This window comes from Mirounga angustirostris, unplaced genomic scaffold (genome assembly GCF_029215605.1).
Source record: "Mirounga angustirostris isolate CCGP_5_RB_7025 unplaced genomic scaffold, mMirAng1.0.hap1 SCAF_7, whole genome shotgun sequence".
NCBI lineage: Eukaryota > Metazoa > Chordata > Mammalia > Carnivora > Phocidae > Mirounga > Mirounga angustirostris.
Window position 1 is genome coordinate 123,804,288 of NW_026991715.1, and position 27,346 is coordinate 123,831,633.

The 27,346-nt window shown below is 45.9% G+C and overlaps 1 protein-coding gene across 7 annotated transcripts in view; it reads right to left on the minus strand.

Moving 5' to 3' along the window:
• Positions 1-570: 570 nt before the first annotated feature.
• The window catches only part of OSMR (oncostatin M receptor), a 50,111-nt gene continuing 23,335 nt past the window's right edge, over positions 571-27,346 (minus strand). For 5 of the 7 annotated variants that reach the window (XM_045862026.3, XM_045862034.3, XM_064596771.1 and 2 more), the window contains 15 exons: positions 26,627-26,798; positions 23,939-24,214; positions 22,118-22,247; positions 21,186-21,337; positions 17,531-17,670; positions 16,821-16,971; positions 13,905-13,981; positions 12,749-12,971; positions 10,059-10,238; positions 8,858-8,962; positions 7,323-7,496; positions 6,378-6,545; positions 3,634-3,715; positions 3,080-3,152; positions 571-2,752 (listed from right to left, as the gene is read on the minus strand). In XM_045862026.3, coding sequence (XP_045717982.1) covers positions 2,198-2,752; positions 3,080-3,152; positions 3,634-3,715; positions 6,378-6,545; positions 7,323-7,496; positions 8,858-8,962; positions 10,059-10,238; positions 12,749-12,971; positions 13,905-13,981; positions 16,821-16,971; positions 17,531-17,670; positions 21,186-21,337; positions 22,118-22,247; positions 23,939-24,214; positions 26,627-26,798 — 2,658 coding nt within the window. In that variant the 3' untranslated portion in view covers positions 571-2,197. Of the gene's footprint in view, positions 2,753-3,079; positions 3,153-3,633; positions 3,716-6,377; positions 6,546-7,322; positions 7,497-8,857; positions 8,963-10,058; positions 10,263-12,748; positions 12,972-13,904; positions 13,982-16,820; positions 16,972-17,530; positions 17,671-21,185; positions 21,338-22,117; positions 22,248-23,938; positions 24,215-26,626; positions 26,799-27,346 lie in introns of those variants that run through there. The other 2 variants (XM_064596770.1, XM_064596773.1) reach the window with 2 other exon arrangements.

Sequence of the window (27,346 nt, forward strand, 5' to 3'; positions counted from 1 at the left end):
GCAGGGGGAGTGGGAGAGGGAGAAGCAGGCTTCCCGCGGAGCAGGGAGCCCGATGTGGGACTCGATCCCAGGACCCTGGGATCATGACCTGAGCCGAAGGCAGACGCTTAACAACTGAGCCACCCAGAGGCCCCACAAATTTCAGTTTCTGAAGAACACTTCTTAAAGCAATGCTGTTAAGATGGCATATAGTATTGACAATTAAGGTTTTAAACATGAATGTATTTGATGTCATGGGCATGGGAGAGGGATGTTTATAGCCAAAACTGTAGTCATAGTGATATTGTAAGCATAAAGTTACGTAGGCCAGCATTTCCTATTGGTATGTTGCTATATTTCAGAAAGACATCATTTGACTTAGGACAGTGAGTCTCAAAGTTGAGTGTGCATCCAAATACCTGGGAGGGAGCTGATGAAATATATAGACTTCAGGCCTCATGTCATGGAAATTCTGATAAGGAGGTGTGGAGCGGTACCCAGAAATTTACATTTTTAGTAAGCTCACAAGGTGATTTATTGGCTATACTCACTGTTAGATTCTCATTTCATTGAGGTAGAGAAAACACAAAATGCAGTGGTGAAATATTTTAATTAGGCTTTTTGCAACAAAAATGACTTCCAAGTTTTCATGGGTTATTTTTAAAAGAAAATCTATATGAAAGATACTATTTACAAATCAGTCTTCACAGCCATTGACATATCATGAGAAAGCAACAAAGAGGCTAAATGATGACAATACTGGCCCCCAAAATCTTCTCAAAACTATCAGACTAATCGAGATATTCATTTGTACTATGTTAGGAGTACATAACCAGTTTTTCCAGCAAAAGGTTTAGTTCTACATAAGGAAAAAGTTGAAAAGTCTGAACAGGAGCCCTGGTTTGTGTTGGTATATTTAGGCCAGTTGGCAGCCACCTTACTTGAGATGTGGATCTTTTGGTCTCTTGGTTGTGTGGTGTTGATGACACAGTGCAAGGCATTTGGCACCAGAGACCTAGATGGTGTCATTTCCAGCACAGCAAACAAGAAACTCCTGATACTTGCTTAGAAATGTGATAAATAAACATAAAGCTTTGATAGGTAGAAGGAAGAGAAAGGAACGGGCACGTACTGAACACCTGTTATGCATCAGGTGCATTTGTATATATTGATTCAATGAGACAAAGCTGCTGCTGAGCAGATACAGCATTTCCCACTCTATAGCTTTTTACAATTATGTCTAAACCATGTCCAACAATGAAGTTTCCTTTTATTCATTGTTAGCATAATAGGAATATAAATGAGACAGGGTATTTTCTTGACCCAGACAATGGCAAAGACCAAAAGGTACTAAATGAAAACAGGTCACTTATATATAGTAGTTCTTGAAAAAAAGAGGAACCATAAAATGTGAATGGAATTAATAACATTTTCTTTTTTCTATTCTGAGGTAGTTGTCAAAAATTATGGTCAAAGACTGATGTCCACCAAGTAGGAGTGCTGTTGTCTTGACGCTAAGTCAAGAGTTCCTTGGCAGTCCCACTCTTTAACTGTAGTAAGCTAAATGGAAAGGCAGTCGTGGGGATCTTATTGATCATTCACATGCTTTACCTATCAGATAAGGTCTGTGTGCCCAGAAGAGTTCATTCTACTGCATCAATGAACTACAAATTGTTCTCACTTCAAGGCAAGTCTAAAATCTGTTTTACTCTCAAACATCATGTGACTTTTTCATTAAACACACCCAGAATAAATTGACAATTTATGGTCTGGTAATGAATCTTCTGTGGCCTTTACTAAAACCTTAAATCTAGTTCCTTTACCCTTAATATAAGACATACGGGTAAAACTTAATGGAAATATTTCCTTGCTAAAAACTGAACTTCTAGGACCATAGGCACCCTGTCCAGTACTGAGTGGGCAGGGTCTATCCCCATGTCAAGTGCCAGGTCTACTGTTCTAAAGGTGAGCCTGAACAGACAGCAGCAAGGTAAGCCTATTGCCACGATCCCGCCATTTCTACGGCAAGCCTGCTCCAAGAAGGGATGTTAAGTTCCATAGCTCCTGCCCTTTGAAACCAAGCCAGACTGTAGTGGTCTCGTGTGCCAACGGTGACCGCTCACTGGAATTACGTGCCGAGGCATCAGGTGATGGAATGGTGCGGCGATGCTCCTTTTTTGCATCTATGTAGCATAAAGGCATGAACTGGGTATACTGATTAGTGGTAGTGTTCACCTTCATCTAAAAGGGTAAAGGAAGAGAGGCTGCTACTCCCACTCGAGGGAGGAGAGGCAAGACCCAAGGGTATGGCCATTTGCATTTTATACTCTGAACACAGTGCTGGCTCTGGTGGATTTGTGGGGGGACTGAACTTGTCTCCAGACATGGCTGAAGCCAACTGGGACACATAATTTAAACTAGTTTCTCCGGCTGGAATTTCTCCCAGGGAGTTCATGTAGTTTTTTTCTAGTGCCTTTAGTAAATTTTCAGGTGATGTCAACAGTGCCAGCTGACTTGGTGGGGCTTTAGGGGCTACTGGGACATGGCCACAAGAAGCAGAGTCCGAAGCTGCCTGATTATAGGTAAAGTTCTCAAAACAGATGCAGGGCCCAGGGCCGGAGTAGCTCTTCTCTGTTGGAAGGAGGTAAAGGTAGGTGGGCTTGGAAGACTCAGTTTCTGTGAGTGACTTCCTAGTGCCTTCCTGCTTGTTTAGAACTTCAATAGAGTCTGGAACACAGTCTTTGATATTCATTATTGTTAGGCGAGGATTCTCCTGGAACAAACAAAAAAACATGTGAATATGAAGTGTGTGTGTATGTCAGAGTATACAAAGTATGTGAAATGCACTCAAGGCTTCAGTTTTTTGTGTGTGTTTCATCCTAGTCATAAGTTAACAGGAGGTGGTGTTGTAAACCAAAGGATTTCCCCTGATGGAAGAACTCTCAAGGCTCCATTCACCCATTTCATGGCTATGGGAGCCACGGTGGCTGTTGCTTTGTTGCATCTTCCTGAGGAGTTCTCAAAAGGTATGATTAGAGCCCCAACCCTGGATTAGTCTTTAATAGATATTATGGCATACATACAATTTCCCAGCATTTACCTTGGATTTTATTAATGACAGAACACTACTCTTGTAAGGATCTGGAATGTCAGGATAACACTTCTCCTTCATCCTAGAAAACAGTGAAAATTGGACTGAATTTTGCAATATAGTGACCAAGAGAACTCTGGAGCCAGATTCCTGGGCTCTAAACCTTGCTCTATCACTTACTAACTCTGTGACCTTGGGCAGGCTATGTTTATATCTAAACTTGCTGATTCAGTGGAGATGATGACGGTGCCCAGGGTGGTGGTGTGAGGACTGAATGAGCTGTATGTAAAGCACTTAGAATACTGCCAAGCACACAGTACGTGAACTACCAGTATTAGCTATGGTTATTGAACAGGCTTTGCAGTCGTTTGCAAATGGCTATTGTTTTCCTTATATATCGACCTGGAAAGCAAAACTGTTTAACAATTTTCATCTAAGTCTCTGTCCCTTGCCTTTTCAGCACCTTCTCTCATTATTCAATGTGATTTCTAGCTTCTTACACTCCTTTGTAGATTTTTTTTTTTCTCTGACTTCTTGGATAAAAATCTTCCCCACACACTTACCACTGACTTTTCAAGTAGCATATGATCATGATGAGCAAAATGCAGAAAACCATAGGGAGTATGACACGTATCAGTATAGGGGCTGGAGAAGAAAACAAAGTGGTATTTTTAATGAGTACTTTCCCCCCCTCAAAGGCACAAAAGTAAGTTTAAGACTGAAGTTAATCTTACGGAGTTATTCTTCTTCAAAAGTCTACTTATGCAAGATTCAATCTGAATTCTGGCTGATGGGGTGGGGGTGGGGGTTCTACCAACCAACCAACACAGGGACCATCTGCTGTCAACACCTTATGACTTGGATTCGTTCCCTCTTTTTTTTTTTAAGATTTTTTTACTTATTCATTTGAGAGAGAGCAAGCAAGAGCACGAGCAGGAGGGAGGGTCAGAGGGAGAGAGAGAGAGAGCAAGAGCACAAGTGGGGGGAGGGTAAGAGGGAGAGTTGGAGAAGCAGGCTTCCCGCTGAGCAGGGAGCCCGATGCGGGGCTCGGTCCCAGGACCCCGGGACCATGGCCTGAGCCCAAGGTAGACACTTAACCGACTGAGCCACCCAGGCGCCCCTCGTTCCCTCTTCTGACAAACTGGATCACTACTTCCAATTCTTCACTCCCTCCTTGTATTAGAATTATACTCCCCACCTTTGCCAAAGCTTCATGGTGGGTGGAGTGTACTTTGTCCCTTGACTGGGGGCTCAGCCACATGACTGTATTTGGCCAATGGGCTGGCATTAGTTGTAATCCTAGTAGCTGCTTTAAGTGCCCTTGCACAGGAGTGGGGTTTGATTTGGGGATGGGGATGTGGTGGATAATGTTGGCCTTTTGCGAGGGAGGGCAGGCCTGGGTAGATGCCCAGTGCAGAGCCAGGAGGCAGCACAGGGTCTGGAGGCAAGGACACGCAGAACGGGAACGGGGCGCCAAAGCAGGCACCTCAACACCCGGCTCACAGTTAACCCTAGCCGTGGGGAGGGGAAAGAAGCTCTCCTCCTGACCCGACTAGACAATACCTGGCTCTCAGATCCCTACTTTTGACCACTACAATTGCTTTGAAGATTTGGTTAAGTTATGCACTTATAACTTGAGAACAAGCCTGGGGACCTAACCATGATAGTTTCCAAGTTTCAGGCTGGTTTTGCTAAGCTTTTTATTGAAATGCAATACTTGCGTTCAGAAAAGTGCTCATAAAGTAAGCTCGAAGAATCTCACAAGCCGAACACAGCCACGTGACCAGCACCCCGGTCAAGACGACAACCATCCTCAGCTCCCCAGAGAGCCCGCCTGGGGTCCCCATCCAATCATGGTCCCGTCCCAAGGTCACCACTGCCTTGCCTTAGCGCTCACAACAAGAATGGCGTTTGCCTCTCTCTGTAGCGGGAGCTCGCAGCAGCCGTCAGGCCTGGCTCTGTCACGGTGCGCGGCATTTGTGAGGTCCGCCCACGTTGTTACTGCGACTGCGGGGTGTCGTGTCATGGCTGCAATTATGTAGCAGCGGATTCTCCTCTTTAACAGTAACCAATATAACCCACAGAGGGACACAGCCAATGCTAAGGGAGGTTTAGCATGAATAAGGGGGATAAATGAAAGCTAGAAAATACACTCGGGGTAAAGATAGTTATTTGTATTATATATATGTACACACACACACACACACACACACACTCTCTCTCTCCCTCTCTCTCTCTCTCTCCTACCAGCTAAATGAATACCAAAGCTGGAATAAAAACAGCTGGAAATCAATTTAAAGTTTTAAAATCTACCCCCAAACAGCAGGAGTGCTCAAATAATGGAAATCGATGACTGAAATCTTAATCTGACTCCAAGAGTTCTGACCTTGGCCTGGGAAACCTGAGGAGCGAGCAGCACCGAGGGCCCCAGGCCGCCGGCAGGGTCATGGCCAGCGTGCCAAGCCAGCAGCTCTACCCTCCGCCGCCATCCCGTCGCCCGCGGCCCCACCGCCGCCGGAGGGAGCCCGCCCTGGGCCCGAGGCCCGCTGGTACCTGCAGCAGACTCTTCAGCCGGTCTGTTTCTCAGGCAGGACGGTCTTCCACCATCTGCTATGTGATACCCGCTTCTCCCCTTCTTCCTCCATCACCATCTGCTTCCCCCACCACCTTCCTGTTGGCTGGAGGTCTGCCTTTACCGTCAGGGCTGTCCTCCCTGCCTTCTCCTTTCTCCTTCTTCCAAGCCAAACGCAGTTGGAAAAATGGATCTCTCTATCTCACATTTCCCCCCCAATCGGCAAACACCAGGCTGGTGAAGGAACACCTCTTGGCCCTGCCCGATCCCCAGCCGACCCTACCACACCTCTCTCAACTGCCCCCAGAAAGGCCAAGTCAGGAAGCAGTTGGCTCGCCACCGAGGGAAACCAGCCAGAAGGTCGGCTGCAGAAAACACCCGCCCTCCTCTAGACGGAGGGTCTGGGGCTCTTCCGAAGTGGACACGAAACCATGCCTTCTGGGACTTTCAAACCATTTTGGGACTGAGTTCCAGGGCATGCCTCAGGGCCACCGAGACAGGCCAGAGGAAGGTTCCAGGTCGTCAGTCAGTCAGATTGGCCCCACTGTTTTCTGGTTAATGTAGTGGGATTCTGTATAACATTTTTTTCTGAAACAATCTCATCTGGAGAGTGAGAGACAGAAGGAGAAGAAAGGTTTAAAAACTCCTGATCTCGACAGAGCCCAGGGCAGTGTGTGTGTAATCTGTTAGTTTCCCAGCAACATCTAGGGGAAGAGTTTTGATTCAAAAACTCACAGTATTCATCCGGAGTTGTGACCTTTGTGAAAGCGCCATGGGGGCCCTCGCCAACACTGCTGTACGGGGTGACCAAAAACTCATAGAAGGATTCCGGCTGTAGGTTTTCCACGACAAGTGTCTTTTGTTTCGGGTTGTCAATTTTGTATTTGCAACACAGTGTGTCATCTGGTATTCAAAAAAAATTATTTTCAGGAAAAATAATTATTAAAGAGTGAGAGAGAGATCTTGTGACAGGGATGGGCACTGATAATATTGACTCAGCGCTGTCAACATCTTAAACCAATCAAAAATGGACTCATGATTCCATCACTCTGGGTCACTGGTAAAATTTTTAGGAGATGGCAAGCAAAGCAGAGCAACCACGAAACAAGGGATGCTGGTGATCCAGAAAGAGCCCACGAATCTGCGAGACACAGTAAGAGCTTGAGAGAGACTGAAAAATACATTGTAACAACCTTTAACATGGTCAAAAGAAAAAAAGAAAAGATAGTTAGCAAGAAAGTTTCATAATTGGCAGGTTAAGGAGCTGATGGTACTCAAATGCTTCCAAAAATACCAAGCACTTTGTTTTAAGTAAGTTACAGTACTGCCCCCCGCCATCTTGCCCACTAATTTGTTGAAGAGCACGTCGGACCATAAAAGCATGCAAGAACAGAATTCAGCCTGGCCATGGTCACACACGGCCACCTTTCTTTGTTTTGTTTTGTTTTGTTTTTTTATTAAAGATTTTTATTTATTCTACAGAGCACAAGCAGGGGAAGCAGCAGAGGGAGAGGGAGAAGCAGGCTGAGCTGAGCAGGGAGCCCGAGGACCCTGGGATCATGACCTGAGCCAAAGGCAGACACTTAAGCGACTGAGCCACCCAGGCGCCCCCCTGGCCACCTTTCTAATAGTGGTCTTGCATAGTGAGGTCTTGAAAGAGTAAACAAACAAAACCGTCACCTGAAAGAACTGCCTTTTCAGATCCTGAGTGGCACTGCCCCGCCTTGGATTTCAGGTAGACGTGGTACCCTTGTATAAAACTGGGTTGGGATTCAATGGAATAATCCTTCCAACTCAGAGTGAAGGAGCGGGAGGTCAGGTTACTCATGACCACTTGAGGGTTGTCTGACGGAGCTAGGAAAGGAAGTCGGGGTAAGGAGAGTCGTCACCTGGAAGTAGCTGCGAGCACTCACGTAAACTAAAAGTAGAGCTACAGCCAAGTCTGGGACCTGGAGGCACTTATGCCAAGTTCAGGGGTTTTCTCTTTTTCTCTGGGGCATTCATGCCTTGACATGGTTTGTGAGGGCTGGGAAGGAGTTGAGCCACCTTCCTGTCCAAGTCTGGCCTTTCACAAGTGAAGAAAGGGACAGCCAGAGACACTCAACAGCTTGCACGAGGTCACCCAGAGGAAAAGTGAATAAAGGGTTTCTTAGACTTCCCCGTGCTCTTGAATTCTAAATAGTGTTTGACAGAAGACCCTGCCAGAGAACAGACCGAAGGGGGTATTCGAGACTCTAGTTCCTGGGTGGTGACAATGCCAAGCCATCCAAGTGTCACTGCAATACTCCGAGGGTGTTTATTCTGAAGGCTTCCTGAGCCTGTTTCCCACACATGCGTGTGTGTACCCAGTCTGTGTGCACAGACATGCACACCAGCGACACACCTCCGGCGGGCCTCAGATGGCCCCCACAGATGGAGCTGTGGGAGACATGACCTGATCTCTGCAAGGCAGGGGAGGTCCCAGGTGCCCAGATTTCAGTGGGATCAAATTGCCTTCTGTTGCTGGTGGAATCACAGTGAAATTTCGGGGGGGGGGTGATTTCACAATATGGGTCAAAATTCTAAAAAATTGTAAAAGAAATGAGAAACTAAAGCCTTTTGACTCAAGTATTCTAACACTTCATTTAAAAACCATTATTGTGGATATGGATGAAGATTTCACTAAAATGATGGGGACTCAGACGGCATAAGAGATTGGGCTAAGGATAAAGGAGACCGAGCATTGCAGATGGAAAGACACCTGAAGATGAATTTTATAGTTTATAGTTGAGAAACACCGTAATCATGCTAAGTGTCCACCAACAGGTGATTTGACACATGCAAATAAACACTTTGCAATGATGTAGTTAAATAATATTTAGTGACATGAGTCAAAAACTGCATAGAGTAAGATCCCACTTTTATTTAAAAATGTATATCTGTACAGAGAAAGGAATACCTGGATATACATTAAATATTAACTCTGGATATTTGCCTTTGGGTGGTAAAATTAGCAATGAGTTTGTTTTCTTCTTTTGCATAACATTTTATAAATTGTCTTTAATGAAAATGGTTTATAGTTTATGATTAAAAATATTTTTTAAGACCTAATTACCAGAATAAATGGGACGCTGAAAATTAGGAAAGGTGTTGAAATATACCTAAATCTACAGCTAGGATCTCTGGATCATTCTGAACAAGTCTGCCCATGGACATATTACATGCTGTAAACTTACCCAGTTCCTGGGAGTATCCTGTTTTTTTCTCTAATAAATAAGGAACCCTTTCTGTAGAAATTCCATAAATTCTGAAGTTGTATTGGACCCCTGGTCTGAAAGCATCTAGGGAAGAAAGGTCAACAGATTTTCAGTAACACAGTGTGACATTCTCTTTATTTCTGAAAAGGAACAGAATAAGAAATGAATTGGTGTCTCCTAAATAATTTCCTCCTTAGGGTTTCTGCACTTTATCTCCACCATCTTCCCTGCTTCCGTTGGCCTTGGAGTCCTCCACTGTCTCCAGCGAATCCTGCAGGGACTGTCCTCTACACCATGCTCGCCAGCATTAGCTCTCGGATGCCCACGTGCAGGAAACCCGGGGCGGAATTCAACCAGACACAGAAAACCATTTTGAAGTTTCTTGTGACTCCAAGCGTCGCCCCCCGCCCCCCCCCCCCCCCCCAGCAACTTGTCTTCTCTTGCCCCCACGAAAGCTGAGCATCTGGAAGGCTTTGCTGGCACTTCCTCACTCCCCCCACCCACCCACACCTGCACCTCTGCAATCCACCTTCAGCCCCCGCCACGCAGCCCACTGCTCAAGCCAAGGGCCACCTCACTTCCTCACTCCCCAACAGCAAGTGAACGCCTTCCCTGGCCTCCCGCGCCCTCTGGACGCTAAGTCCCACACCTTTATCCTGCGCCCAGCAGATGGCGCTGCTGACCCCCTCTACTCAAGCCATGAACCTAGGCTTCTTTGACTTTGCTAAACTAGCAATCTTGAAGTTACAACTCCAGTGTGTGAGGTAAGAGGTCAGGTTCTACATTTTCCACTGAAAGTGAAGGAGTTGACTGACTCCTACAACTTTATGTCCTAAATGTCTCCCAAATCCCTACATTTCTTTGCTTTTGTAAAAGCACCCAAACAGTTGGGGTTATAATGCCCCTTTGCCGTTCATTTGAGACCACTGATTTCGAGGTATAAGTTCATAAAAATCATGAAAACCTATCACAGGCTTAGGTCCAGATAATCTCTGTAAAAGTAGACTGAAGGCCAAATCTTAGGCCACATCACTGTAAAATGAACTCCTAGCACCCATGCTGGATTTGTCATTTCAAAATTATTATTTAGCACAAATTAGCTGTGAGATGGTCCAGAGGTCCTAGCTGACTTGCTGAGAGGTGGATGGAAGAAGCTGGTAACATGCAGGGTTCTTCTTACCTGAGCTAACAACTGTGCTTGTGGTAGTGGGACCGACGCTCTTCCACTGGAGATCACAGAGCGGGCCCCGGGGACGGTCACACCACTCCACAATGTAGCCCGTGACGTTTCCAGGTTGGGGTTTCCACGACAGAGAGAATCCATCCTCCGTGCCTTTAACTCTTTCTTCTTCAACTTCTTCTATACATTACAAATAGAGCCATGCTTCAGATAGAATTAATTGTACGTTTTTAAAAAAAAGTGTTTAAAGAAGAAAATCAAGTTGAGCATGCACTATCTCCAACAGTTAAGAGCCCTATCCCTTCCGTGGCTACAGAAGCTTGGGGGCGGGGTAACGTTTTCATGGGTGTTTTCCTGCCTCTCACTTCCCAGCAGATATTCACTTCTGCCCTTTGGATGCCCCTTGTGCTAATCTTCTGAGACCCAACCAGACTTCAGACCCTAAAACAAGGGTCAGTAAACTACTTCCCGCAGCACAAATCCAGCCTCCAAAGCTTGCTTTATGACCCTTGAGCTAAGCAGGGTTTTAAGATTTTTAAAGAGGTGCAAAAAAACAAAGCATATAGGATATAGAACAGAGGCCGTGTGATCTGTGAAGCCTAAAATATTTACTATCTTTCCCTTTGCCCAACAAGTTGCTGCCCCCATGTCTGGTACTTGGTACTTTCCAAAAATCTCTGTTGAACAAATGAATAATTGCGTCTAAATTCCCCCACATAACGCCGGCTGCTCCTGCATGGACCACTACTTCTTTGATGTTAGGGGTAGAAATTGAGTGAGAACGACAAAAGAAAGGAAGTTCGGCTATGTACTAAGTTGGATTATGTAGGGATGTGCCCAGTCCTCATGACCCAGGCTACCCACCTCGACCTATTTCATATGCCAGGGTAGTTTCCAGCTGGAAACAAGTGATACGATCTCAGTGGACTCCCGGTTCTACTGATTTCAGGCAGAGTCACCCTATACCTTGGGGGACGAGAATTTCTCCTACTTCCCGAGGCTGCCCTCACAGCCTGCCACTGTTCATAGGGCAGTGGTCCCAGCTGGTCACTCGCATGAGAGCAGAGCCAGACCAAGGAGGGGGCCTGCAGGCAGCAGAAAAGCAATCGAGGAGAAGCAAATACTGCATGGCATAGACTTAACTAAACATTTACTCATTATTCATCTGCAATTTAAATTTAACTGGGCCTCCTGTATTTCCTTTGGCACTCCTAATTACAGCTGGACATTGGTGTGAAAGCACAGTGTTATTAATTGTTCTAGATAATAACTAGGGGATACCCAAAGGAACGTGTAGCTCTAGGTGTAAGACAAAGGGTTCTCTGTGAAGGCCTCTGTATATACCACCGACAAGTCTTCCTTGTCTTCTTCCCTTAGAGAAATAAATCTCTTTCGCATCAACGCTGACATTTTTTCACCTTACTCATTCACACTGGCTGAAGTTTCATCCCACACTCAGAATCATAACTCTTATCAAGCTGCTTTTTGAAAATTGCAAATTATGTTTTGAGAAGTAGAGACAGAGGAGGGAAGGAGAAAGGAAATCTTTTTCTTCAGTCATTCACACTCTAGCATGAGTTGGTTTAACCTTAACAGTCGGCCTCATGGCACATCAGTGCCTTTATCCACCGTGGTGATTTAAGAATGTGGGCCACTTAAGGAAGGCCGGATAGAGCCTCACAAGGGAAGGTATGGAGGTCTGAGGGCAGGGTATGCGGAAGGAAAGTACGCTTGATAGAGAAGACCCCCAACAGCCAAGTGCTCAGCAGTGTTGTTTGGATTGGGCCTCATGCAAGGCAGTCTTTCTTTTATCAGTCAGCTCCCCCAGGGTGAAAGAAACGCCCACTTTTCCTCATCTTGTCCTGATGAGGACAGATTATAACTTTTCACTTTCTTTTATTATTATTAATTCATTTTTTATTTAAATTCAATTAATTAGCATATGGTGTACTATCAGTTCACTTTCTTTTCTAATGCAGTTTTTGACAAGCAAAGGTCACGTGAAGTAACTGCTTAGTTTTCCTTCGGCGCCACGATTCGGATTTCTTTTTCTTACTTGACACACGGGATAGTTCTAAAAATAAATAAACCATCACCGCCCTCCGATCTAGCCCACGTAACCCAAATGTAAGCCTAACCTGGAAGACCACAGCCACCCAGCCTGCCGCAGCCCCTCGAGCAGGGCCCCACAGGCTACGGGACTAGCCAGTCACCATCTGTCATTCTGCAGCTTCTGCAAAGCCTCCTGGAAGGATGATGCCAGTCGGTTCTCCTTTCATCACCTCTGGCAATGCTCATGGGCTCTTTCCGGGTGACAAAGACTGACAAAATATTTTACAATAAATGCAACCCACATTTCATAAGCTACAAAGCACGCTTAGAGCGACTCCAGCTCTTGGTGGAGACGGCTTATTGGTGTTGCATTTACTTGAGTAAACGTGAGAGAATTCTCCGAATTTGCTGAAGAATCTCGGGGCAGCCCTGTGCTGGGCTGCGGCTGAACACTCACTCTTCCCACACCGAGGAGGGCTGTCCCAGGACACCTGGAGCCGTGCTGAGACCGAAAGAAAAGGACGAACAGTGTTTGGCAGCTAGACATTTTGTCTCCCCGGGTTACTGCCTTTCCAGTTTGTCCATCCCTACTTAATAACATCACCGATGCTTTCCCTGAGAATCAAAACAAAACTCACTGTTTCCAGGATCTCCAGAGACTATGATGACCGAAGCAGGGGACGTGCCCACACTGTTATGAGCTGTGACGTGGATTTGGTACGAACACTGGTCAAGGTTTAGTTCGGTGCCATTGGCCGGAGCAGGAATGGAGAGGAACTTCGAGCTGGATGATCTGTCTAGATTTTCTATAACTATATTATAGAACAGAATCTTCCCATTGGCCTGCAATTTTGATAGTGGCTGAAACAAATAAGGATCATCATTTCAAAATGGGCTTTCCTTTGAAAGGAGTTTGCATGAATAATTACTTTTTTATCTTTTCTGTCCCTGCACAGCTGTGCTCTGAGCCATTCATGGAGCCCACAGCCACCTCTAGACCATCCTCCAGGTCCAAGAGAATTCCCTGCCCACACCATCCCAAGCCCACTGCCAGGACCTGTCCCTCCAGTCAGCCCCCTCAAGGGCAGACGGTGGTGGCCCTGGTGCGTGTGCCCCCAGGCCTGAGAATAGACTGCGAACAGTTGTTTGCCCGGGTGTAGCCAGAGCCTGGACACACGGACTGTGCCCTCGTGTGAGTGCCGGGCTCCCTGCAGAGACAGCCAGCCTGCAGGTGGGAAGGAGGGGGGGGCAGGGAGGGCATGGCTGGGGGCCAACTCTCCCAGGACTATTGTATATGGTTTGAAAACATGAGCTGAGGTTCTGAGAGTTCCGAACACAAACCTGGACTTCCAGGTTGCCATGAAGGCTTTAATGGGCAAGGTAGAATGACAAAATAGATTTTACTTTTTTTTCCCAAATATATTTACGTTAAAGTTTTTTAGCTTGACTCATAACTCCTATATGTAAATATTGTGAGTATCTAAATATTAATAACTTTTAAATATGGTATACGCTTCTCCACTTACACTCATGCCCCGGGCCCTGCAAAAGTTAGAGCAGGCCGGAAGAGAAGTTTCAGAGATGCAGAGCTGGCCACCTGCGGGCTGAGAGGTCAAGGGGGAGCAGTCCAAGCATCAGGGAGATGGGTGTGGGTGGGGACTCCTCCCCTGGGTAAGACGTTCTACTGGACTCACGTTAAGATCCCCCACCCCCAACGCAGACTGCACCAGCATCCGGTGTCACACTGAAAGACCGTGCCAAGCAAATCCGGCTTGAGGAATCTGTGCGTATTACCTTCCAGAATAAAGTCACAACAGAATGTCCCTGCACTGACTTCACATTTCTCCAGACGTCAGGAGCCTCTGAGGGAGCTGAAATGAACGAAAGGAAAGCTCATGGGTCACGCTATGTATGCAGGACAATACAACCTGTTTCTAGTTGGGTCAAACGAAGTGCGGATGACCCGTGCTACCTGAGGCTTGCTTCTCGCTCTTTCACTCTCTGTGACTTCTCCCCACTTGTGCCCAGCCACACTGTTCACTCCTCACTAAGTGCACATAGTAGGTGCTTGACAAAAGGTCTGTTGCCTCAAACCGAAAGCTCTTACGAACATCAAGCCTGAGCTTCTGGAAGCCACCAGAAAATTTTGGAATCATTCATCAGTTAGACCCATGGTAGGAGGTTAGTTAGGTAAATTTCTCATTTGCTGAATGTCTAGGAGCAGCAGACCATTGCTACTTCCTCGCTTCATTTGCGAATGTTGCAATGGAGCTGCACTAACGGGGAGCCCTAGGGGCTGGTGGTACTCTGATGTGTGTTCATGATTTCGCAGTGGCTGGTCCTCTCACCAGGCCCCTCGCCTGGGCACCCCTCCTTGATCCCCTCCACAGGGAAGGCCACACCCCCTCCTCCTCATGCTCCTTTCTCTGCCAGCTCCCGGCCTGCCTGGGGAAGCTGCCTGCCTGGTGGGCCCTCAGGGCACCTGCTCATATTCCTTGACTACACTGTTCTAGAAAAGTCTGTATTTATCACCAGCAAACTGTAAGACAAGTGATTTGTGATTTGATTCAAAACATCTCAATGCAAGAAGAATTGTTTTGGACCATAACACAAAGATTTAGCTGCTTTATAAAAATATAGTTACTGTGCCCAATAATTGAAATTTAAGGAAGTCCCTTTTTAGTTGCTGACACTTTCTCCTCAACTTAAAGATGACTGTATATTTCTAAAAATGTATTGAAGCAGATTTCAATTTGCTAAATAATCCACTGGAGAAGCCAATAATCAATCAAAAACCTACTGAAATACTCAGAAACGACACGGGACTCTAAGCTCAATGCAAAATCTTCAGCTGGCTTGTAAGTCTTTCTTTGTGAGAAGAGTGTTCTGTATTTGGGTCAATACAGTTTCTACTGTATTTCTACTGGTGCCATTTCTGTCTGCTCACTATGATTACACTGCAGTACGGTTCTAATCCACATACACATTGACCTTTCCAGCATCCAGCAAAGTGTTGTCAGAGGTAAAATGTATATATAGGTATTATATATTTTATATATATATATATATATATATATAATATATATATACACACACATATACAGATTCACCACCAGTAGCTTCATCTCATTCTCTTGTTATTATCCAAAGCAAAATTTATTATTTTCAGATTTTTTGCACTGAAAGAAATGCAATTTACTAAAAACTCTGTCCTTCTGCCATTTTCCTTTTGCACTTAATTGTAGTTATAATGTTGGAATAAATTTGAAAAAAAAAAAGCAGAGCAGTATCATTAAAGTAAAAATTCTTTAATAAAACACAACTAAGGAGGATACCACATTACTGTCAGGAACAGAGTTTTTCTACAGCAGGGATTCTTGAGGAGTCTATGCCTCTAGAAAAAAATTACTGGAGGCCCCGGGGAGCAGAGGGGGGGCGTGAGGTTGGGTGGGAACACCAGACACGGAGAGGAAAAAGCTGCTGAGCACAACCAGTGACCAACCCACGTGTAGGCTTGGATGAGCTGTCCTCGTCACCCCTCAGCTCCAGTCCTCATGAAGAGAAACAGAAAGAGTCCTGCCAGCCTACCACACACGAAGAGAAGGTGGAATAAAGTAAACACATAGACTTTGTGTTTTCCTTTGGCAGTAAAAGAGCCAGGACTTGAATGAACAAGATCTCAAGGCTGTAATAACATCATGGAGAGACAGAACACACAGAATCCGGTTCTGGTTAAGGGAGGAGCTCTGGAGTCAGGGGCCCTGGGTGGGGGGTCACCGTCAACAGCTCTGTCACTTACTGGCGAGGCCAATGAAATCACTGATCCCCTGTGTGCCTCCGTGTCCTCATCTACGAAGCGAGGATGATTACCCAGTGTGCCTCCTGCCTGCCGTGAGGCGTCAAAGAGAAAAACACAGCGAGCTCTGTGAGCCATGTGAGGTGCTCAGTGAGGGCCAGCCGCCATAACTGTCATGACTGGTGTCTCTGCCCCTCAGGCACTCTGCAGACCAGGCAGGTCTCTCCGATCTACGGGCGCAACTCGCCTCCTCTGTCAACTGGGCAACAATGATAATTTGTTGTTTTGAACTGGAAGGAGATGAAAGCAGGGCTGGGCCAGCTCATCTCTGGAGGCCTGTTGGAGCTGTAAGCTGTGGTTATTAGTGATTTGTCAGAAAAACTCATGTTTCAGCCAGTGATGAGGAAAGTCCCACTGCAGGAATGATCGAGAGGACTCAACGGTTCGCTGTTGGTGAATGAACGACGTATCAATAAAAATTAAGTTTCCAAATATCATTACATGTCCACACATAGCCTGAGGTTGTTTGGTATGAGATCAATGCTTTCCTTGGCATGGACACTACTGTTTGCCCCTAGTCCTTAATTTTAAAAGTCTACACTAATTTACATAGCCCCAGAGCCAATGGGGATCCAGCAATACCAGTAGCTTATAAACCATTTTGGCAAAATCAAAGATGAGAGAGGAAATGTATAAAAGAAAGGACACTGATTGATGCATGTTTGATGTGTCTGTCTTCCCATTCACATGTCGTTAAGCGTTTAATTCAGTTCTTTTTAAAAAGATGGTATTCAGCCTCTGTTGCAATATGTTCCACTTAATTTTGGGTACAATCAAAAGCTCTCAGGGAAACCAAGCCACCTCCCATGAGTCAGTTTAGATCCTTGAGTTAAAGAGCAGGGAGCTGAACATACCAGCTTCTGCTGTGGTGAAGTTCTGATGAGTCCATTCACTCCATTTCCAGAAGTGGTTGGCATTCGCACAGCGTACTTGGGCCCTGTACTCTGTGTCCGGCTCCAGGCCACTGAAGAGCTGCTCGCCATCCACCTCGACGGAAACATTGTGCTTTTTCAAAGAAAGGAAGGGAGGGGGAGGGAGGGAGGAAGGAAGGAAAAGAAGAGACGAAAAGAAAAAAGGAACCAAGAAGAAAGAAGCAGAAGAAGGAACAGAGAAGACAGGTGTAGTGAGGAGCATACTTCATAGCAAAGTCAAATCATAGCATGGTACATTCTGATTTGAGGTAAGACTACTTCTTCTTTGGGAAAAGAAAATCTCTAAGGCCCTCTGCCCAACTCTGAAGTTTGTGATTAATTTCATGAACCGTAATTTTTAAACAGATTACCCTTACCATTTGAACCCACACAGAAATAGGATTTTATTATTTTTAATTAATTAGTTAATTAATTTTGTATTAGTTTCAGAGGTAGAATTTAGTGATTCATCAGTTGCCTATAACACCCAGTGCTCATTACATCAAGTGTCTTCCTTAATGCCCGTCACCCAGTTATCCCTGCCCCCGCCCACCTCTCCCAGAAATAAGATTTTAAAGAGGTTTTATTCATTAGTCTCTCTGTTCAGGACATAAAGAGATTTTTGAAAATAGAAAAATAAGCAGCATTCTTACTTGTGTTACTTCTCCTTCACCATAGAGTTCAACCTGGCACAGCAGTGTATAATAATTACCAGTGGAGTGAACCTTCCAGGTCATGGTGGCATTTGTGGTGCTTACATCTGTAAACAGACTAAAGGGAGCCATTGGGTGCACTGTCAAAAAAAAAAAAAAGAGGGAAACAAAGTAAAAAGAAATTCAAGCATAAATCCAAAAAGACTTTGGCAAACAGCAGTTCATGTCTTCATTTATTTATTCAGTGGTATTTTTTTCTTGTTTATTTTTGAAAAAATGGCAAATGAAATGAGACTTATAGCCAAGATGGAGTTTTCTCTCTCACCGAATTATATGAGAAATTCTGAACAAAACATAAGAAGAAACTACCAAGGATTCTTAAAAATTCAACAAAAGAAGGCAGATTGTGAAGGGGAATCAAAACTTGGAGAAGTGGCTCATGGGGAGAGTATAGCAGAACCCAGAGTCTAAACAAAATAACATCAACAATGTCAAAGGTACAACGCCAAATTATTCTACATACAAAAACCCAGAACATGTCACCAATTTCCAAGGGAAAAGACAATCAACAGGCAATCAATCAAGATGACGCATATGACTTTAAGAGAGATCCAGGTCATAACAGTAAACACATTTGAAATGAATAGAAAAGAAACACTTCTCAGCAGAAAAACAGACACTATTTTTTTTTAAATCAAATGAAAATTTGGAACCAAAAAATATAATATCTAAAATGAAAAATGGACTGGATGAGGTTCAGGTCTTGAAAAGACAAAGTAAGCACCTCCCATTCTGTCTGTCTCCCTGAATCCAGTCAATACAGTGCATGGAGCATTCTCAAATATTCTATTTGTGAACTCTGAAAGGTAGACATCAGCAGGCAGATTGGAGAAGACCAGAATGTGCAGTATCGCTGTGCAGGCAGTTGGAGGGTAAAGGAAGACATATGGGTTATAAAACTTCTGCATTTTACTTAAAGTGGAAAATATTAACTCTAAGAAAACTGTGAAAGATTAGTAATATATTGTAATCTCCAGAGGAAAAAAACAGGAATACAAAGAGGTGTAGGCAAAAGTCAGTAGATAAATTGAAGTGCAATACTAAAAAAAAAATTCAAATAATCCCAAAGGGGGCAGTATGGGAAGATCAGAGGAACAAAAAACAGAGGAAACAAATGGAAAACAAATAATAAAATGGTAGGCTTGAGTCCAGCCATATTAATAATTATGTCAAATATAGATGTTCCAAACACACTGATAAAAAGAGAAATTGTCACTTGGGAGAGAAAACGAAACCAGTCATGGACCTGCCTTCAGAGTGCAACAACAGGGGAGCAAACATGAATCAATAACCACAGAACTAAATGTGACATTGAAGGTGGGGTGACCACACTGAAGTTATAAAAGGCCTTTTTGACCTAAAAGATGGAGTTCTAGAAGTCCCTATCCTGAGCCTTCATCTTTATCTCACTATCCACAAGCTGATGACTCAGAATTCTAATTCTCTTTCCCAGACTTCTTCCACGCTCTCAAAACTCTATATGCAACTGTCTCCTCAACATCTCCATTGAGATATCTAAAGGACATCTCAAACTTGACACGGCCAAAACAGAACTCTATGCCCCGACTCAGAGCTGCTCCTCCCCAATATCCTCCCCACTCCGGAAATAGTTCCAATATTAGCTCAATTGTTTAGGCCAAAACCCTAGGAACCATCCTAAATTCCTCTTCCCCTTATAATGCATATGCCTTCCCTAAGTCCGTCCTACCAACTCTATCCCAAAGTGAATTCAGAATATGACCACTTCCCACCAACTGCATCACGCCATCTGGTGCGAAGTCTCTGCCTGATGACTGCAACAGCCGCCCAACCATCTCCCTGTCTCCACCCTCGGCCCTGACAGCCCAGCCTGAGCGATCTTTTCCTGTAGCGTAAGTCACATCACTCATCTGTCCCGATGAACACCTGCTAAGACAACCAGTTAAGACCATCCCATTCGTTCCAGTTACTGCACGACCGTCCAGGACTCTCCAATCTCCTTTCTCTCACAGTATGGGCACTATGAAACAACCCAGAGCTTGTTCCCATCTGATGACCTTTTCAAATCCTATTCTTTTTGCTTCAAATGCTCTTCCCCTAGATGTTTTCTGCTTCTGTCTCAGTCTACAACTGCCTCATCCTAACTGAAGCGGCATCTGGCATTCTCTACCACATTACCTGAGTTGACCTTCTCCATAGCACCTATCAGTACTTGAAATACTGTATGTGTCCACTCCCCACTCTCCTCCCCTCCCCCAACACACTCTCACATACAAGCTCATGCGGGGCAGTTACCCAGTTTTGCTCACTGCCGTGTCCCCAGTGCCTGCTACAGTAGGAGGCCCTCTGTCATTATCTGGCTGACTGAATGGCGATTAAGCTGAAATCTAAAAGATGTGTAGGAATTAAGAATGTAGAAGGTGAAAGATGACCATTCTAGAAAAAGGGAACATATGTAAAGATTCTGCATTTCATAAGAGAGAAAACATGTGGTCAAAGCACAGGAAGAGATATTCAGCTTTAGGGATGTGTAGATCAAAACCATCACAGATACCATGGTAGACCCAGGAAACGGACAGAATGAAAAGGGCAACCATACCAGCGTGGAGAGGCTGTATGAATTCAAGGGCCGGGGTACGACCCGTACAGCCCCTTTGGAAAACTATCTGGCTTTGCGTCTAAAGTTGCACATTCACATTCTCTATGTCCTCACCAATTCCACTCTGGGGTATACACTCCAGAAAACAAATGTAGGCCAGTCCTGCATCCATAATGCTCATATTAGCACTGTACCCAAGAGCAAAAAACCTTGATACAACCTGAGAAACCATCAAAGGAGATGCCTGACCAGAATACCATAGATTTACACAATGAAATACTTCACGGCAGTGAAAATCAACGGACTACAACAATACTCAATAATAAGGGTCAATATCAGTAATTTAATATCACATAAACAGTAATTACTAAATTATCACATATGGCTGGATGTCTTTTATATACATTAAAACCAATCAAAATAAAAACATAGTATTTTTAGGATGACATTAGAAATGAGAACACATGCACCTATATATACACACACACATTCGAGATTTAAATCTGCAATTATCTTGGCGGAAGGAGCAGGGTGGGGGGGCTGTGGGATGGGAGATGAAGTGAGTTACTGTCAGAGGTCTAGTCTGAAGGTGAGTCGTAAGCATGCAGGTGCTTATTACATTATCAAAACAAACAAATAACAGGGGACCGTGGGCCATGCATGCATCCATGAAGAGAAGTATGGCATCAACGAGAGTTATAAATTAAAACTTTTTAAAAAATGATTGATTTATTTATTTGAGAGAGGCAGAGAGAGAGAGAAGCGCATGCACACATGAGCAGGGGGTAGGGGCAGAGGGAGAAGCAGATTCTCTGCTGAGCAGGGAGCCCTAGACCCCTGGATCATGACCTGAGCTAAAAGCAGACACTTAACGGACTGAACCACCCAGGCGCCCCTGTATTAAAACTTTCACTTAGGATGTGAATTAGGCAAAAATCTGCAACATTTCCTTGATCACACAAGTGTGTCACACATCAATGAGGTCGCAACCACAGCGGGCTCTGACCCTGGTCTCACCTCGATGAGTCAGGTTAAAAAGAAGGTGAACACTTCTCTTTCTTAAGTAGTTTTCAGCCGTGAGTGTGAAGTTATACATCTCTTGGGACTCTGGAGCTACTTCCCAACTACACCAGCTTTTGTGTTTACAAAGTGTTTTTTTCCCGGAGAATCTTAAAAAAAATAAAACACAAAACAACAGTTTCAGGGTTTACACTGTCAACGCAGAGATGTATCCCTACACTCAGGGCACACTCAGTGGCTTTCTACCTACGTGCCACATGAGGGCGTTGATCCCCCGTCATCAACAAATGCTGTACTGAAAATATTGTTGCAACAGTTTCGATTTCTGTGGCGAAATGTGTAACAACGATGAATCACTGACTGCGCCCCTCCACCAACGTGGGAGGGGGTGAGACTACTCCTTATTTTATTTTATTTTATTTTATTTTATTTTTTTTAAAGATTTTATTTATTTATTTGAGAGAGAGAGCACATGAGAGGGGGGAGGGTCAGAGGGAGAAGCAGACTCCCCGCCGAGCAGGGAGCCCGATGTGGGACTCGATCCTGGGACTCCAGGATCATGACCCGAGCCGAAGGCAGTCGCTTAACCAACTGAGCCACCCAGGCGCCCAACTCCTTATTTTAAATATTCTTAAAAAGTTAGAAATTAGGTAGACCCAGATCACCAGATGTAACCATGTTCACATCAAGATTCACCATTAACGGGCTTTCTTATCATTTTTATGTGACGTTTTCTTTTCACAAAACTCAGATGGAAAGATTGTACAGTGTACAGCTGTGACCACGGGGAGATTTCCTCCTGACTCTGGCCGGGTGGTTGTAAACTATCTGTTCACATTTTCCCCAGCCTCTAAATGCGGCTCTTGTTGTCGTCACAAGCGCCTTAAACAAGGAGGAATCTGCCACGAAGGCAACCGGAGCGAACTTACGATTCAAATAAAGTATAGCTTTGGGAAAGCTGTTTGAGCAAGCCAGTGTCACTCCCGGGATCCCAAGTACAGTTCAGTGTCGTGAGGTCCTGGGTTTCACAAGAAAATTCCTTGGGCTCCTCAAGGACTTCTGTCCGTACAAAGAAAAAAAACAGACGAAAGACCTAGTTAAATCCCTTTATTGAAAGACAGGGAAAACGGGAAGCTCCTTTTGGGTCTGAGGCCACAGAGTCCCTCTGAATGATAAAAACATCACACCCGCACCACCAGAAAGTCTCAGTTCAGGCACCTCATCCCTTCTCCCTTCCCTTGTTCTTTTCTGAGGCCTCACCTGCCAGGTGGCGGGAGCTGTGCAGTGGTCTGCAGTGCGGCCCGGGAGTTGTACCCCCAGGGCCTGCTAGGGGCACTCAACACCTATCTCTGACTGTCGGATGGGCGAGCGGAAGAATGAATGAATGAATGAATGAATGAATGAATGAATGAGTGAGTGAGTGAATGAATGAACGAACAAACGAACGACATCAGTGTTGCCCGCTGTTTCAGCATGGAAGCTGGGGCTCGCGGCCAGCCTCGGGGCCATTCGGCTTGGGATGCCAGGAAGTCCGAACTGGGGGACTGCTGAGCTGGGCAGCAGGGCGCTGAGAGTTCCAAGGAACGTGCAGCGCCGCCGAGCCCTCGGCGTCCCCGCGGCTCTCAGAGGTCAGAGGCCACGCCCGGGGGCCATGGCGGCAGGGTGCGGGAGCCCGGAGCCCGCCTCGGGCCGAGAAGCAGGAGGGACAGGAGGGAGCAGGCTCAGATGTTGCCCTACCTACAGTGCAGGGGAAGGCAGGTCTCCTGACCACACGCAGGAGGGCCCTGGGCACGGGCACGCAGTCCTCCGTAAAAGGTAAAACGCTCCCCCTCCCCTGTCGCCAGCCACCGAGGCACCCGACGTTTTCCTCGCCCACTTCAGAGCGGGGATCCATCTGCTGGATTGCTAGCATGTGCGGCGCCCGTGTCGGGGCCAGGCCTGTCGCTGTTCATTCACCCTCAAACAGCCAGTCCCCGGCCCGCTTCACAGAGAAGGAAACGGGCTCCGAGAGGCCGGGAAACTTGGCCAAGTTGGCACGCCCGGGCACGGGAAGAAGATTCGAACCCAGGTCTTCTGGGCACAACACTGGCTGCCTCCCTGGGGTCGGCCGCCCTGCCATCTCTCCCCCATCCCCCCTCAACCCCCGCCCTGCCATCTCTCCCCCATCCCCCCTCAACCCCCGCCCTGCCATCTCTCCCCCATCCCCCCTCAACCCCCGCCCTGCCATCTCTCCCCCATGCCCCCTCAACCCCCGCCCTGCCATCTCTCCCCCCATGCCCCCTCAACCCCCGCCCTGCCATCTCTCCCCCCATGCCCCCTCAACCCCCGCCCTGCCATCTCTCCCCCCATCCCCCCTTCAACCCCCGCCCTGCCATCTCTCCCCCATTCCCCCGCCCCCCCACCCCTGCTCTGCCATCTCTCCCCCACCCCCCGCTCTGCCATCTTGCAGTCCTGCCAGCATGGCTGAGGCGAGACAGGGCCCTTCCCAGTGGTCCAGGAAATGACCCGAACTTTCTCCCCTTTAATAACCTTGGTTTCTAGGAATAAAATTGTCAATAAGGACAAGACAACAACAGGAAATCCTGCAAGTATTGCTTCAGGGTATCTCTTCCAGAGTCTCTCCTAGAAGACTCAGGAGACAAAAGAACACCCAGACCATGGATGGAAATGTTTACTTGTCTTCTGGGAAAGGAAATTCCATCTATTCTAGGAAACGAGAAGAGAAGAGCACAGAGCATGTGCACACTTACTTGACACAAAGAGAACGATGCCCTTTATACTGTCTCCTTGGTCCCCCTTACAGTAGATATTTGTCCCAGTTTCCCTAATGAAAGCAACATGATTCAAGTTGAACACGGAGACGTTTGGCTCGAGCTCTTCTCCCTGCATCTGCACGCCTTCCAAATAACAGGATATGTTACTTTGCTGGCTCCTGGAAACGTAACAAACGGTGACATTGGAGCCTTCCTCCACCAGCTTATCTTTAGGGAAAACAAACAATGGGTCGTGTCCAAGAGAATTCTGTACTAAAAAAGACAAAAAGACAGCTCAGTCAGAACTTCACTCAAATTTCAAACCAGCCCCTCTGGTCTCCCTCTCAATGATAGTTTCAGCCTCTTCTACCTGCTGGGGAAAAGAGGAGCCTAAATTTCTAGGCAAACCTATAAAGCTCGGTGCCTGCCCAAACACGCCTTCCTGTAAGGGCTCCTTTTGTTAGGCGAAATGCTGCTGGGGCTCTTACTGCAAAGACAGCGCGTCCTGTCACCCTGGGATTAGGCGTCACTACTCCTTTGCTTACGACACGGCGACAGCTGCTGTCTCGGGCCGCAGTCCCGACGGAGGCTCTGTGTTATCTCTTTCCACCTGACGTCACCCACACAGGTAGGACTGACTGAGCCCAAGTTCACTCACCCAGCAGGTGGCAAAGCCACATTCCCATCGGCCAGGTCTGCCTATCTGCACAGCCATGTGTCCCCTCCACTGCCCCCACTTTTTTAGGGCTTTTTAAATTAATTAATTTATTTATTTATTTTAGAGAGAGAGAGAAAGAACGTGAGCAGGAGGGGCAGAGGGAGAGGGAGAAAGAGAATCACAAGCAGACTCTGCGCTGACTGCAGAGCCCCACTCGGGACTCGATCCCACAACCCTGAGATCATGACCTGAGCTGAAAGCAAGATTCGGACGTTCAACCCGCTGAGCCGGCCAGGTGCCCCCACGCGTCCCTCTTAATCTTTAAACTGTACTATTGACCACATCTCTGCCCACCTTCTCGGAAATGCCAGTCACTCAAATATCTCCTTTTCTCTCGTCTCTCCTTATGTATGACCGTCAGTGTATAAAAATCCTCAGGGGTCTCCCATTTCAGGCCAACTCACCGCCCTCCCCAAGCCTCCCTCCCGCCCCCTGGGGACCTGCTCCTCCACCGTCAGCCTCCCTGAAGGAGCGGCCTGCTCTTACTCCTCGGCTGCATCGCTCCTGCTCATTCAGCCGGCCGTGGTCACCGAAACTGCCACCCACCCCCCGACGTCACCCCTGCTGCGTGGCCTGGGCGGGGGGGGGGGGGGGGGCTTTTTTAAAGGTCCCAGGTGATTCTAATGTGCAACCATGGCTGAGAACCAGTGTTTGGGGGCCAGGAATAAACAGTCAGGTTTTCCATTCATTACTGAGTTAGTTTGGAGGTTATAGATTTGAGAAATCTAGTCCATTTTATCAAAGCTGTTTATAATGTTGTTCTCTCTCTTACTGTCTTTTTTTTTTTTCCTGTGTGTTCTTCTGTCAGCAGTAGGATGTAATGTGAAGAGGGGGGCCCTCTGGAGCCAGGTTGGTCCGGGCTAGAATTCTGGCTCTACCCCTTAGTGGCTTGATGGCTTTGCATGGGTTCTTTAAGCTAACTGTACCTCAGTTTCCTCACCTGTGAAGTGGGGACAAGAATAATACATATTTCCAAGGGCTGATTTGAGGGCTAAATTAATATGTAGAGTGCTTAGAACATGACTAAAATGCAGATTTAATTCTATTAGCAGTATTAAGCTAATCACTAGGCTACTCACGGGTTAATGTGCTATCGGTTTTACTTAACCGAGGTGTATAAACACTTAACAAGGGAATGGTTCTATCGGCAGGAATTTCCAATTATCTGGCAGGGCATATAAACTGAGAGAGCCAAATGCCATTGCTTTGGAACCAGCCTATAGTTTAAATGAAGCATAATAAACTGTGGCAAAATCCACTCTAGACTTTAATTATCACAAAATTAAATTATTGAAATTAAGAGATACGTAAAACATATTTATCCATAATCTCATTACTCAAATGAAGACCTGATTTCGTTTTTCCGTATTTCACCCCTTCTCTCTACACTAGGGGTTGGCAGGCTATGGCCCAGGGACCATTTCTAGCTTGCCATCTGTTTTTGTAGATAAAGTTTTATTAGAACACAACAATTCTCATTAGTTTACATATTGCTTAGGACTGCTTTCCTGTTACAATGGCAGAGCTGAATAGTCATGACTGAGACCAATAGGGTCTGTAGGGCCTAAAATATTTCCTATCTTGCCCTTTACACAAAAGCTTCCTAACCTCTGCCCTAGATGAAGACACATTTTGTCTTATTCTAATAAAAACATATGTACAATTTATGTCCTGCTCTGTTCTCTTAGCATTCTATAATAAACACAGGTCCCCTGTTTGGAAAATAAATACAAAATGGTCTGAATTTGCATATTGTCTCTAAGAATAAATTCTGAGGCAAAACCATAGACGTCTATCTCCTGGTGGCAAGTTTCACACCCATACTTTTTAGTTCCAAGGGAAGACAAAGAAAAATAATGTCGGTTTCTACTCAGTCTCCTCAAAAGAGACTTCTACGATTTGACTATTGATCCCCAAATAATATTAAATATTCAACCTTTTAACTCTTTTATCACCTCCCTTCTTACCATCTACTTCCTCCCACGAGCTCCAATTGCTCCAGAAACTCTGCTCGGGGGTTTTGGCATCATCCTCCGCACTCCTCATTCTTATAAAATGTCTCGCACATTCCAAGGGGAGCTTGGATTCCCAGCTCCAGTGCAGAACTTGGTTCCACTTCACAGTGGTGCTATAGTTCTCCTAGAAAGAAAGAGAAAAACTTGGAAACATGGAGCCATGCCATCCTGAAAAATGGCTTGACTAGAGTTACTCCAAAGCACACACCTGGGAGCCCACTGCAGCTCCCAAATATGAGCAAGTGTGGTGCATCCCTAACCAGCCAGTTCCCCCCGGTTTGATGTCGCAGCAGGACCTGCCACGGCCTCCTGCCTTTTGAAAGCTCATCTCCCACCCCTACGGCTCTCTGATTCCAGGGGGCTTGTGGGGAGCAAGTGAGAGAAAACTGAAGCTACTCAAGTCTTGGGGGGAAGAAATCAGAGTCAGAAGGTAGGCACAGGACTCGTCACATAGAGCCTGCTAAGAAAATTTCTGCAAACTAGATAATTAATTGAGTCATTCTTTAAAAATAAGCAAGACTGAGGAGTGTTTTTTTTTCCTTTTTTTTTTTTTTTATGAGAGAGAGATAGCATGAGCGGGGGGGAGGGTCGACTGAGGAGTATTTTCTTAATAATCATTTTTAGCCATGGTCAGATCAAGTTGGTCAAATCTCAGTAGAGAGGGCAGTCCTT